General features: G+C 33.4%; 1 protein-coding gene across 1 annotated transcript in view; it reads left to right on the top strand.

Moving 5' to 3' along the window:
- Positions 1-14,256, top strand: part of stw (straw) — a 234,711-nt gene that overhangs the window by 97,478 nt on the left and 122,977 nt on the right. Inside the window, exons 5-6 of the mRNA XM_066726085.1 lie at positions 6,270-6,474; positions 6,545-6,729. Coding sequence (XP_066582182.1) covers positions 6,270-6,474; positions 6,545-6,729 — 390 coding nt within the window. The remainder of the gene's footprint in view (positions 1-6,269; positions 6,475-6,544; positions 6,730-14,256) is intronic.

Raw genomic sequence — 14,256 nt, 5'->3', positions numbered from 1 at the left:
ATTTAAACGAAGTATCAATCTTTCCCTCTTATTTATAATCCCTTTTAGGTATTTATGAAATTATTATGTATGAGGTAACTCGCTGAATTTGCATAATACTTCAACAAATACTGTTGATTAATCGTGAAAGAAGTAACTGATGAAATATGAAAACTACATGGTTAAAAGAATTAATCTGATCAGCAATCAAAGAGCATCATTTTGGTACAGTCATATCTATCCAAATTAGGAAAGCATTTTTGTGTACACAGTGTCATTTTCAATCATATATACTACAAGAAGCTGTGAAAAATCTGAGACACAACTTATTATAATATTTTACTAGATTTACACCACAGTTACCAGGTCCATTTATCTTAAATAGGAATAAATGACTTTTTAATTATACACATACAATAGCTAATACAAGATGTTTTTCTTTATAGGAATACCAATGTGTCAAAAGTAAAACAGAAGTTATTCGTAATTAAGCTCTGATTTAGAAAATCCGGAATAAACAATTATATACTTGTATGCTACTTTCAATGTCTATATTACGACTAATTATGCAGATTTATAGAATAAGGCCTACTTAATGTTAATTCCTCAGAGCTAAGAATATCTTTTCTTAAGTACGTTAATATTTAACCAACAACTTTGCAATTTTAAATATGGGTTTAGGAGATTTTATTTCAAATTAGGTAAATACATTTAATGCATAAATACTATTTTCAAAATAAAAATGGAAAACAATCAATCTGACAGGCATTGATATTTGAGTTTTTAATTATTTTGAATATACTACGTCAAAGCTAAAAAATAGCTATTTTTCTTTGCTATTCCGTGTTAGTGATTGTTTTAAAATTGATAGGTAATACAAGATGAATGTACAAGAAAAAATTCATACAATTAAGTGGTACTACGGTGGCAGTTCCATAAATCAAATAATACAATTATTTGAAAGAGAATTTAGTAATCGGCCGGTACCCACCAGCAGTACGATCTTTCGTGTGATAAAAAGGTTTGAAGAAACTGGTTGCTTAGATTCCAGCCACCAAAAACACAAACGACCAGCAAGAGCATTATCGGAATCAATGAAAGCTAATATTAAGAATTCTGCCTTAAATAATCCTAAACAATTACTAAGTAATATTAGCAGAGAAGTCGGTACATCAGTATATTCCGTGTATAAAACTTTAAAAGCGGAAAAATTTAAGGCGTACAAAATTTTTAACTATCAGCAATTAGAAGAGGTAGATTATACCAAAAGATATGACTTCTGTCGGATCATGATGCAGAAAATTGAAGAAGATAGCAATTTATTAAATAAAATCCTTTTCTCCGATGAATCTACTTTTGTGCTGGTCCACTCACCAAATAAACAGAATACCAGATTATGGTCACAAAGCAACCCTTACGAGTATACTGAATCACATACTCAATATCAACAAAAGGTCAATGTATGGCTTGGTATTTTATGTGAAAATATAATCGGACCAATATTTATTAATGGAAATTTGAATTCAGAGAAGTATTTAAACATGTTGAAGGAGGAAGTGGATCCAAGAGTTCTAAGTATAACAGAAAATGTAAATTTATAATAATAAAACCTTTGAGCATACACATGAATATTATAAAATAAACTTAAAGTTAATATTACTTTTTTCTCTTTATATCTTACAGAGTAATGTCGTGTTCCAGCAAGACGGTGCTCCAGCTCATACTGCAAGAGTGGTTGTTCAGTATTTACATGCAAAATATCCGGGGAGATGGATAGGAAAAAATGGTCCTGTAGAATGGCCCCCAAGATCCCCTGATCTCGCACCACTGAACTTTGGGATATGGGGAATCTTAAAAAACGAGATTTATAACGCCTTGCAGATAGAGAGCCTAGAAGATTTAAAAAATAAAATAATAGCAGGATGCGAGAGGATAACACTCCAGCAGCTGCAGCATGTATTACAGTGCTTTGTAAAAAGACTAGAATATTGTTCTGGAGTTGCTGGAGGTATATTTGAACCATATTTATAATTTTGCAATAAAGATTATTGGGAGTTTATGTGCAATATATCTATTATGTTTTCATATTCATGTGAATTAAATAAAGCATGTTTTATTTTGAAAATAGTATTTATGCATTAAATGTATTTACCTAATTTGGAATAAAATCTCCTAAACCCATATTTAAAATTGCAAAGTTGTTGGTTAAATATTAACGTACTTAAGAAAAGATATTCTTAGCTCTGAGGAATTAACATTAAGTAGGCCTTATTCTATAAATCTGCATAATTAGTCGTAATATAGACATTGAAAGTAGCATACAAGTATATAATTGTTTATTCCGGATTTTCTAAATCGGAGCTTAATTACGAATAGCTTCTGTTTTACTTTTGACACATTGGTATTCCTATAAAAAAAACATCCTGTATTAGCTATTGTATGTGTATAATTAAAAAGTCATTTATTCCTATTTAAGATAAATGGACCTGGTAACTGTGGTGTAAATCTAGTAAAATATTATAATAAGTTGTGTCTCAGATTTTTCACAGCTTCTTGTAGTATATATGATTGAAAATGACACTGTGTACACAAAAATGCTTTCCTAATTTGGATAGATATGACTGTACCAAAATGATGCTCTTTGTTTGCTGATCAGATTAATTCTTTTAACCATGTAGTTTTCATATTTCATCAGTTACTTCTTTCACGATTAATCAACAGTATTTGTTGAAGTATTATGCAAATTCAGCGAGTTACCTCATACATAATAATTTCATAAATACCTAAAAGGGATTATAAATAAGAGGGAAAGATTGATACTTCGTTTAAATGATAATAACTATATTTTTATTACTGTATCTATACCTGAATGCCGCTATAATGTTTATGGGACCATACAATAGTACATGCCGTACATGATAAAAATATTTTCATTGCACATTAGAGTACTAGGTTCGTCCAGTAAATCACCACAAAAATTCTATTGTTCTCAGAAGTATCAATGGTATGTTTTAACCTTCCTCTTTATGGTTCTGCAAAGCAATATACATATTTCATAAAAATTTTAGTAAATCAGATACTCACCGATTCCTATCTCCTTAAGACGTAATGTAAAATGTTTCAATAAAAGAATCATTTTAACGGTTCAACTATGTATAGGTCCTACATTGCTTTGTATATTTAGTTTAAATATGTATACTCTCAATGTACAATTTCTTCAAGTTCTTTATTCTAATAATGTTAATCATCATAAACTTTGACAGTGTCCATCCATTTTATGAGACTGAAACAATAATTGATCATGACAACACTTAACACATAATATTTAGTTAATAACCACTATAATTACTTAGACTTAATATTCATCTTAGCTTTTATTTCAATTTTTTTAGTATTTTAATTTAATTTTCTTACTCAATACTTTAGTATTAACTTCAACATTTTTGACACTTCTTGTTTCTCTTTCTCTTTATGTTTACGAAAATCATGTGAACACGCAGAGACATCGATAATGGCGGATTGTGTATTGGTAACGGCAATTTTAAGTTGGTACTACATTAAATTGGCCAATCACCGCTAACAGATTTCATCATTTTGAGATCTACAGTCAAATAACATGAATCTCCTATATGCCGCCGTTAGGAAAAAACCCTGTATAATATGTATTTTTAATGTGGAAAAGTAATATTACATACTGATCTTGTAATTATACATTATATTTTTTTAATTGACGCTATGCTTCGTATTAGTACGTTTTTAATATGTGCTTTTACATAACTGTAATCTGATTTTACTTACATATTTGTATTTTTACAAATACGCATGGGAAATTAATTACAGCAATGTGTTATTTTACTTAACTGCAATGTAATTTTACTTGCATCTGTGTAAATTTACAATTGCATTTAGATATTACATAATGCAAATGTAATGTTGAATTCTATGTAAGTTTACACTATTCAGTTGTGGCCAGTTTTCGGTCACTACTGGATTGTGTAATTTTACTTGAATTTTTTCTGCAGTGAGGGCATTCTCTTTCTACTAACGAAGATAAAAAAATGGATTCAAAATCAATGCATTGATGTTAGAGAAAACTAAACTTACCAATTTAATATTCTCCAAATTCCTTTAAATCGAAGTTTTTCAAAAATCTTCAAACTGGTTCCGCTATCAAATCCAGAAAGCACACTATCACTGATTTTGCATTTAAACACTCGTAAATTTAAACAAATTAGGTTCTAACTTACGTTTCTTCAAAACACTGGTTAATTTGACACTTTTGAACTGTTTAAAGTAGGCTGGAGAGAGACAGAGAAGGAGAGAAAGAATAATTAATCATTAGTTTCGACCCACTCTTTATCAGCTTACTTCAAACAGTTCAAAAGTTTCAAATTAACCAGTGTTTTGAAAAAACGTAGGTTAAAACCTAATTTGCTTAAATTCACGAGTGTTTAAATGCAAAATCAGTGATAGTGTGCTTTCTGGAAATGATCGAGGAACCAGTTTGAAGCTGTTTTAAAACTTCGATTTAAAGGTACTTGGAGAACATTAAATTGGTAAGTTTAGTTTTTTCTAACATTAATGCATTAATTTTGAATCATTCTCTTTAGCTTCGTTAGTAGAAAGAGAATGTCCTCATACATTGCCTATTAAATTATCATGCGCTCGCGCGACATCTTAGCATTTGATACTTTCCTTTTCATTACCTCTTCTCGCTCTTTCCATTAATTCAGTCAATGATACTTGTACTGAATTGAATTGTAATTGTAATGAACTGAGGATTTTGCTATTTTTGAAATTAATCTAATAGCCAGATTAAAGAAATAAATAGCAAATTTATTATCGCGCGCGATCGATAATTTTTACATTCTACCGAGGGGTTCATCAATTGTTTTTTCACTTTCTCCACTTTCCATTGTGCAATTAAAGTCGTTCGAAAAGGACCGAAAAAGGGTAATTTTTAAATAAAAGTAACTTTTAAACCCCTTGAACGACTCGAACGAAGTTTTACACGTACACTCGGGTTTTCACTCCAAAGCTCCAGTTACGAAAAAAGGCAGTCGTTTCGTTACACCCTGTATATATGTACAGGGTTAGGCAGATAATTCACCTCAGAAGTTTGAGTCACTTGAGTCACAAATGAGGTCGCGTAGTGAGGACTAAGGACGTAATTGACCCGAGAGATCAATGTAAGGACGACTGGGGGGGGGGGGGGGGGTAGAGAGCATTACTAGTCGCAGACCTTGCAATTTTGTCACTCCTATTAGTCTCTCTTTCATAAAGATATGTTGACAAAAATCATTGACTGTTAGAGAGAGAGAGAGAGAGAGAGAGAGAGAGAGAGAGAGAGAGAGAGAGAGAGAGAGAGAGTGAGAGACCAACAGAAGCGAGGGAGGGGCATAGTTAAAACAAAATGGCGATTACACAAATGTAGTAACTCTCTTTCTCTCTTTCTCTCTTTCTACTCACTTATCTCTCTTGATCGAAAATGACGTTCCAATTAAGCAAACAGAAGCTTCTGTCTTTCTAGGAACTACTCATCTAAATTTTATATGGGGAAAGCTATGCTTTCCTCACTACATTGCGGTAGATAGCAAGACGCGTTTTTTTTTTCTTTTCTTTCTTAAACACTCAGAAAATGTTTGCAATTCATTCAATGTTAATCATTACAACAATAAATAAGCTTTATTGTTGTAATGATTAATATTTCATGAGTTGCAAACATTATTTGTGTTCAAAAAAACGCGTCTTGCTATCTATCGGAAGGTAGTGAAGAAAGGATAGCTTTCCCCATATAAAATTGAGATGAGTAGTTCCTAGAAAGACAGAAGCTTCTCTTTGTTTAATTGGAACGTCATATTCGTTCAAGAGAGATACGTGAGAAGAAAAGAGAGAAATATAGGGATACGTGAGAAGAAGAGAGAGAGTTACTACGTTTGTGCAATCGCCATTTTGTTTTAACTATGCCCCTCCCTCGCTTCTGTTAGCCTCTCTCTCTCTCTCTCTAGCGGCCAATGATGTTTGTCAACATACCTTTATGAAAGAGCGACTAATAAGAGTAACAAAGTTGCAACGTGCGCGACCAGCAATGCTCTCTCCCCCCTCAGTCGTCGTACCTTCGATCTCTCCGGCCTATTACGTCCATAGCCCCCATTACGCGACCTCAAATGTGCCTCAACCTTATGAGGCGAAATATCTGGCTAACACTGTATACGTACGTTTTTGATACACAAAGGTTTAAAACAATATCAAACGTGGTATTACATAGCAATTAAAACGTTCTTTTTCAGGATCCCAATACAGGTTTCATGACCAACACACCATTGGAAGTATTCACAATAACTTCTGGTAGAAGGTACAGATTTCGATTAATTAATTCGTTTGGATCAGTTTGTCCTGCCCAAATTACTTTTGAGGGTCATGCTCTTACTGTAATTGCCACTGACGGCGAAGTGGTTCAACCAGTCAACGTTAATACTATAATTTCCTTCTCCGGTAATAAAAAAAAATTAACTTGATTAATTATTTATGAAAATAAGTGCATTAATTATTATTTTTAATTCAGGTGAACGGTATGATTTTGTTATAAATGCTGATCAGCCTGTGGGAGCGTATTGGATTCAACTTCGCGCTTTAGGTGAGTGCGGTATACCACGCTCTCAACAACTTGGTATATTAAGATATGCGCGTGGGCCATACCAACCTGCATCAGCACCGCCTTCTTATGACTTTGGAATTCCACAGGGTGTTGTAAGTTAAACATTTCAAAGTGGACTCATTTTCTAATTCAAGATAATCGGAATATTAATATTAGAGTGTAAAAGTTAAATACTTGGTGTTGGATAGCGAGATGGAGTAAATATCTGCTATCCAGCAGCTCATTGAAACTGCTCCTCCTATCTTAACCCTGTGTGCCTTCGTCTGCTTAAATGGCGAATATTTATTGGAATAGAGTGTTCACAAATTCGTATGAACAATTGAGGGGAAAGGGGGGTTGCTCGTAACTTCATGCACCCTTTTCATTAAATCATTTATTAATAAATTTATAATGAGCACTCCATAGATTACTAATACTTTATTAATTAAATTTCGTGCCACATTATAATTCTTTGGCTGTATAATTACTTACTAAACAAGCTTCGCCTATAAAAAAAGCGGCAAGTACATAAATCGTCTAGCGTAAATAATATAGTAATATAACATATTCAATTAAAAAAAATTAGTGAAATCCAAATATTAGGTAAAAATGTATTTTCACCGTGTCAATATTTAAAATTTTAAAAAAATAGTAACATAAAAATGTGACTTGCCCTTGCCGAACTCATTAATGTTCATCCGTAAGTCGCTATCTTACAATACAAACGTCACTTCTCATAATTTCAAAATGTATTTATTTAAGGCCTTTGCATAAAACGGGTTTCTAGCAAGTAACATTTTATGTTACTATTTTTCAATCCGAAATCTTAACATTTGCCAAGGTGAAAATGTATAATAGCCTAATATTTGGATGTCCCTAACTTTTTTAATTGGAATATTTTATTTTAATATATAATTTACACCGGACGATTTATGTACTTGCTGCTTTTTTTATGGGCGATGTTTGTTTTTGTGGAATCTCATAACGTCTTGTAAGGTTTTAATACTTAAAATAAAATATTATTGTTTTAATTACTCGGGAATATAAGAGATATTTCCAGGCTTTTTTTCATTCCAAAAATGAATAATTATGTATACGTAATCCCACAGAAAACAGACTTCGCCTGTAAAAAAAGGCGGCAAGTACATAAACCATCTAACATAAATAATATAGTAAAATTATCCAATCAAAAAAAGGAGTGAAATCCAAATATTAGGCAAGTGTATTTTTTCACCTTAGCAAAAGTTAAATTTTTGAAAAAAAAAAGGAACAACAAAGTTACTTGCCGGGCCCGTAATGTCTATGAATAGTGGGAAATGAATCGTGTGTGTGAGATTCAGCTATAGCATAGCACAGCAAATTTCATGTTAAAATACAGAATTAAGTTAGCCAAACCACACAGAAGATTCTATTTCTCACTGTTCATGGACATTACGGGCCCGGCAAGTAACTTTTTTTTCAAAAATTTAACTTTTGCTAATGTGAAAAAATACACTTGCCTAATATTTGGATTTCACTACTTTTTTTAATTGGATAATTTTACTATATTATTTATACTAGATGGTTTATGTACTTGCCGCATTCTTTTACAGGCGAAATCTGTTTTTTGTGGGATTTCATAACGTTTTGTAAGAGTATAACATTTAAAAAATTAAATAATTCTTTTAATTTTTCGACAGAATTTAAAGAAAATTTCCACACTTCACATTTTTTGGAACAGCAGCGCTTAACTAATAAAATAATATATATTAATATTGAAAAAATATCACAGTCAACACATTGAATTTATTGATATTTGTAATGCATTCTGCATAAATGAACTTCATAATTAATGTCCCGGCTACTTGTTTAATATTTTCAGTTTCACTATAATAAAAGTTTGATTAAATTTTTCATAATCAATAAAAATACTTTCAACATATAAAAATAATTAAGTAAAATGTATGTTTTAATTAATTTAGATTTTCTGTTTATCAACATTTGACTTTTACCACCATCTGACCTTGCCAGACTTCAGTAGTTTCATCAACTACTTGAGTTGATACTGGGGCAAGACTGGACAAGCAATTCGCAAAGCTTTGAATAAGCTACGATCAAGCATATATTCAAAGCTGACATAGTCGTTTTGCATACCACGTTTCTTTTTAGCACCAATTACTCTCACATTTATGCTGCTAATTCTTGACAAAGGTGACATAGGAGATACATTGGCGAGTCGTCCTTATAACATTTCCTGTGCCAGAGTCCTCAAATGTTCGTTGCGCTAATTTCTATACACTGTTGAAACTGGTCGGGTTTCTGGTGCTGCAAAATGGAGTGGAAACAATTAATTTTTAGACTGAGTTTCAATTGAGAATAAACGTGCATTTTTTCATCCATACCAATGACCAGTATACTGCCTTTGGCCTAGAGTACTAGCATAGGTAACGGAGGAAAACAATCAGCAGTTACTAACTCAATTTTACAGAATTTCATCTAATAAATTTCATCCTTAAATTATGGCTGAGCAATGGGCGACGTTTTTCTGGAAATTGACTTATTCTTACTTTGCCAATCTTTCAATGCTTTCATCTTTGCCTGTTTCAAGTACCAGAATGCAGGAGTGAAAAGCCCAATGTTTGAGTCAACTCCAATAGTCAGTTTGTGAGCGAACCTTCTTCCTTGGTTTTCTAATTCAATTGTACCAAATGTATTTAAGTCAAAGCACAAGTATTACTATTTGCTATAATACACTTGCACAGTGATTGTACAATACTAAATGATAACACTTTGAGTAAGCCTGAAATCAAAATTTTACCATATGATAATGTACATAATTAATAAATTCAATAATATCATTGAGTATACTAGTTTTCCTTAATCTTTTCAGATATTCAATTATTTACCATCTTCTCTTAATAATGTAGCCGTTAGACATAAATTACATTAGGGTTAGACAATTGTTAGTACTCGATGGAACATTTTTGCAGAAAATTATATGCACTTCAACCAAAACCATAATACCCCAATGCTGTTGCTGCAACCATTCCACTGTTTGTTCAGCCTCCTAAGAAAGTTTTTGTGTATGTGTCATCATGGAATATGTTGTATCTAAAAAACTATAGGCCATTGGTTTCTTTTTTCCTTCACTAGCAAACAGATATAACATCCAGTCATCAGCAGTTGACCATATTTGAAATTGCTGCTTCCATTGCTCAACCAAAACTATAATTGAATAAAACCAAAACTCTGTTTTCCAGTATTACTTGGTAACACTATCTTCTTTATATATCTTGTTATAAAAAGTAGTAATATTTTCTGGAACTCTAATTGACTCCTCTGTAACTTCATTAGAACCTTTTGGTGCTTGCATTTATCCAAGAATTGTTATAACATTTGGCACTGGTATGACTTTAAATCAGAGCTGCATACAAGGAATATATATTTTTATAACTTGAAATAAAATCATACAAAGTACCACCGAACATTAAAGCTTAATATATTTTTCATTACAGTATTACTTATCTGATAATCTTGCTTACTCCTTCATGTTTCTCCCTCAAATTATCAGTAGTTCTGATTATATTACACTATCATCACAACCGATTGATTGTTATAAAAATGTTAAGGTTATGCCGGTAAAACTTACAATTCAATTGACAGTTAACAGAATCGCCATATTAGTTATAGATTATATCGATTATTTAGTCATCGAGTTAGTAAAAATGACGTCATTTTCTTTAGCGGTGAACTTCAGCCCGAGACATACATTCTGGCTGGAGAAGATGATGAAGAAGTATCTTAATTTTTGATATATATATAGCTAACAGAGTATGAGATCTCTGGATTGCGTGAACCGACTTTGATGTTCATGGGCTCAAATAAAATCTTGTTCCAAACCATTTCAAGAAATGCTTTACTGAAATCATGACAGTGTATCATTCATGGAGAAAAATAGATTTAAAAATTGAGACGACCAAACTTGCTGTATAAGATACAGTAGTGCCTCGATGGCGGTATACATACGTCTATACCTACTTTTATGTACTTGCCGTCGAGACACCACCGTGTCTCTTGATCAAAGCATTGATTCAATAATATGATCTTTTAACATGCATTTACAAATATGTTTAGTGTTATTCTGTGTGAACGAGAAAATAATTAAAATCGCAAACCCTCATTTTGAAAACTTTAAGTATCACTGCTACAAATGATTTAGTATATTATAAGGGTGTCCGGTAATAAGGTGCCAAGCCGAAAACCCCAGATAGAGCGGCCGATTCTAAGGAGAAAACCCTTATGAATTTTTTTCCTAACAACCTTAATTAAAAAGTTATTAAAGGTAGAAATTAACAATATTTGATTCGTTGAGCAGGAGGAGCTAAAACCGGGGAATCGGATTGGGGTAAACAATTGACGAACCAATACTGCTTAATGACTATATCATATTAGCATGTGCAGCTAATTGAAGATCTGGCGGTAAGACATTGAGTGGTGCGGAGGACGCGTTTGGAAGAGAGTGCGGGGAAGGTAGTGAAACTAAGCGCGTGGAAAATCATTTGAATCAAAGCGTTCAGTCTCAAATGTCGGTCAATAATAGGCTCGACAAAATCGAAATATAAATTACGTTTAATTGATTAAGGAACATTAAAATTCTTACAACTTTAATTAAACGTATTCAAAAAGTTTATTAACGAACAGTAAGGATTCTGGTGATGAAAACGAGCCTAATCATAACGTAGTTACGAAAACTTTTAATTAAATTACCTCGTAGTTAGCTATAATTAAGAAAAATAATAGCTGTTGCATTTACGCAGCGTTTGAACTCAATTTTATCGTAAAAAGTACATACGTTTCTACGGTAAAATTTAGTTCAAACGGGATACAAAGAAGACAATTTTTATTGAAAACAACTCAGTAACTGGTTGTATTTACTTTGAACTCCATTTTTTGTAAAGTATCTTTATTACAAATTTCTTTTCAGCTATCGTTTCCTCACCACCTTGCGGTAAATAGCTTGGCGCGTTTTTGTTATAGTGGATTCCCCAGGAGGCCTAATTCACTCTCCTAATTTAATTCAGGAGCTGCACAAAATGGTGACCATTTTGCTCCACGCATAGTTCGGCCCTTCGGACTATGTTCCGCGTTGCACATTGCACCATATCAGGCGTAATGGAACAGAAGGCCGCAATAATGGCAGCGCGCACTTGCTCTTCCGTACCATTACGGCAGTCCCCTACCATGGCCTTTACATGGCCCCATAAAAAAAATCCAAAGGATTTAAATCAGGGGACCTCCCAGGCCATTCAGTTGGGCCACCAAGGCCCATTCACCTGCCCGGGAACAAAGAATTCAATGTGCGAAGCACATTAACTCGGTAATGTGGAGTTGCACCGTCGTGCTGGAACATCAGGTTTCTCCGGACGCGAAGCGGCGCATCCTCTAACAGATCACTGAGCTGCTCCCTCAGAAAATCTGCATAGATTTCCCCGTTAAGGGGATCCACGACCGACGAGAAATTTAATTCAAACTTATCTCCGAAAATAATAAAAATATGAACTTATTAGTAGAGGTTGAATTTACTCGTTTAACAGTGCTTAAGAGCGCTACAGGCTCAGAATTTCATTAAAACAATTTTATTTTTTATAAAAATTATAAACAATAGTATTTTTGAAAATATTAGTGATATTGAAAAAAGGGAACTGTAGCATCTTCAAGAAAAGTTCTATGAGTAATTTAAAATCAGAATGAAGTAAACACGTCAAAAAATGTCGAAGATTATTTTGAAAAAATAATACAACTATTCCAATATAAAAATTGCCGGTTTTACTGACAGAGAAGAATCGTCACTCGTTAGACCAATACAAGTATATAAGTTCACCCGTTTTAGTAGGGCTATAAATATATTTATAGTCCTATAAAAGCGGAAGAACTTACATACGTATCTTTTTCTAACGCGGGACGATTCTCTCGGTCAGTAAAACCGGCAAATTTTATATTTAAATAGCTGCATTAGTTTTTCAAACGAATCTTCAACATTTCTGAACGTATTTACTTCTTTCTGGTTTTAAATTACTCATAGAACTCTTCTTGAGTGCGCTACACCGCCCTTTTTTCAATATTACTAATGTTTTCAAAAATATTATTGTTTATAATTTTCATAAAAAATAAAATTGTTTTAATGAAATTCTGAGCCTGTAGCGCTCTTAAGCACTGTTAAACGAGTTAATTCAACCTCTCCTAAAAAGTTCATATTTTTTTTATTTTCGGAGATTAGCTCGAATTAAATTTATCGTCGGTCGTGTATCCCCTTAAGCCTCGGTGGTAGGAAATAGGGATCAATCTGTAAATTTAGAAATAAATTCGATTACTATAATAAACTGAATGAAAAGGATCTTTTTACTTACTATATTATTTCCAACGAGGCCTTCCTACACGTCTATCGTGTATCGATATTGAATCGCCCATTCACGAGGGGCATGGGGATTTCCCTCTCTCCAAACTATGTAATTTCGAGAGTTGAAACCCCATTCGGCGTGAATGTGGATTCGTTAGTCCAGAGAATCCTATCGGGGAAATCTGGATCCCTTTGGCATTGCGCAAGAAATCCTGTTCACAAATCATTTTTATTAATCCACTATCTACTTTAAATTTTATTTAATTTAAACCTAAAATGATAGTTGAAGTTACCTTGGCAGGAGTATACCCGGCTTTCAAAATCGCGGGGCAGTAACTGCTGAACGCAGTAGAAGTGGAAGGGCCGCAATCAATTTCGATGCAGAATTTTTCCAACTGCAAATTTGGATAAATCAAATTTGTGTGCGGCACTACGTAAACTGTCTTGCTCACTTAGAAAGTGTTGGATGATTTAATCCTCCATCTCGGCACTAATATTACGCGATCTGACATGATCCCGGGTAATCCGTTAGCTCAGTTATTCACGCGAACAACGCACAATATTCAAAATCGCGCTTCGTTTTGGGTGGTATAGGCGATTAGGAAAACGGCTCGCATACAAACGCTCCGCGGCACTTGCGTTTTCATCTGCCATACCATACGTAATCAGTATGTCAGTTAACTTTGCACTGGCTAACTGATCCATGGTTTTTCCAAAAACTAGAAATGCAGGAGTTCTCTGCAAATTGCAAGACTCGCTACTAATGAAGCTCTGGACGAAAACAAAATATAACATGAAAATTATTTCCTTTTTTGCTGAAAACAAAATACAAAACATGAGTATATTAAACGTTCAACTGTCGTAATCGTCAAATACAGCGTTTCTTTTATTTTATAATGTTTTCGTCCAGCGCTTCATTCGTAGCGAGTCTTGCGATTTGCAGAGACCTCCTGCATTTCTAGTTTTTGGAAAAACCATGGATAACTTAACCAGTGCAGAGTTAACTGACATACAGCTTACGTATGGTATGGCAAATGAAAACGCAAATGCCGCGGAACGATTGTATGCGAGCCGTTTTCCTAATCGCCAATACCACCCAAAACGACGCGCGATTTTAAATATTGTGCGTTGTTCGCGTGAAAAACTGAGCCTACGGATTACCCGGGATCATGTCAGATCGCGTAATATTATTACCGAGATGGAGGATGAAATCATCCAACACTTTTTAAGCGAGCAAGACAGTTTGCGTGATGCCACACACAAA

Source organism: Prorops nasuta, unplaced genomic scaffold (assembly GCF_024137725.1).
Source record: "Prorops nasuta isolate Cenicafe-Biocafe unplaced genomic scaffold, Cenicafe_Pnas_1.2 PNAS00001, whole genome shotgun sequence".
Classification (NCBI taxonomy): Eukaryota; Metazoa; Arthropoda; class Insecta; order Hymenoptera; family Bethylidae; genus Prorops; species Prorops nasuta.
The sequence above is the reverse complement of the archived record's forward strand: the minus strand, read 5'-3'. Positions and strand labels throughout refer to the sequence as shown.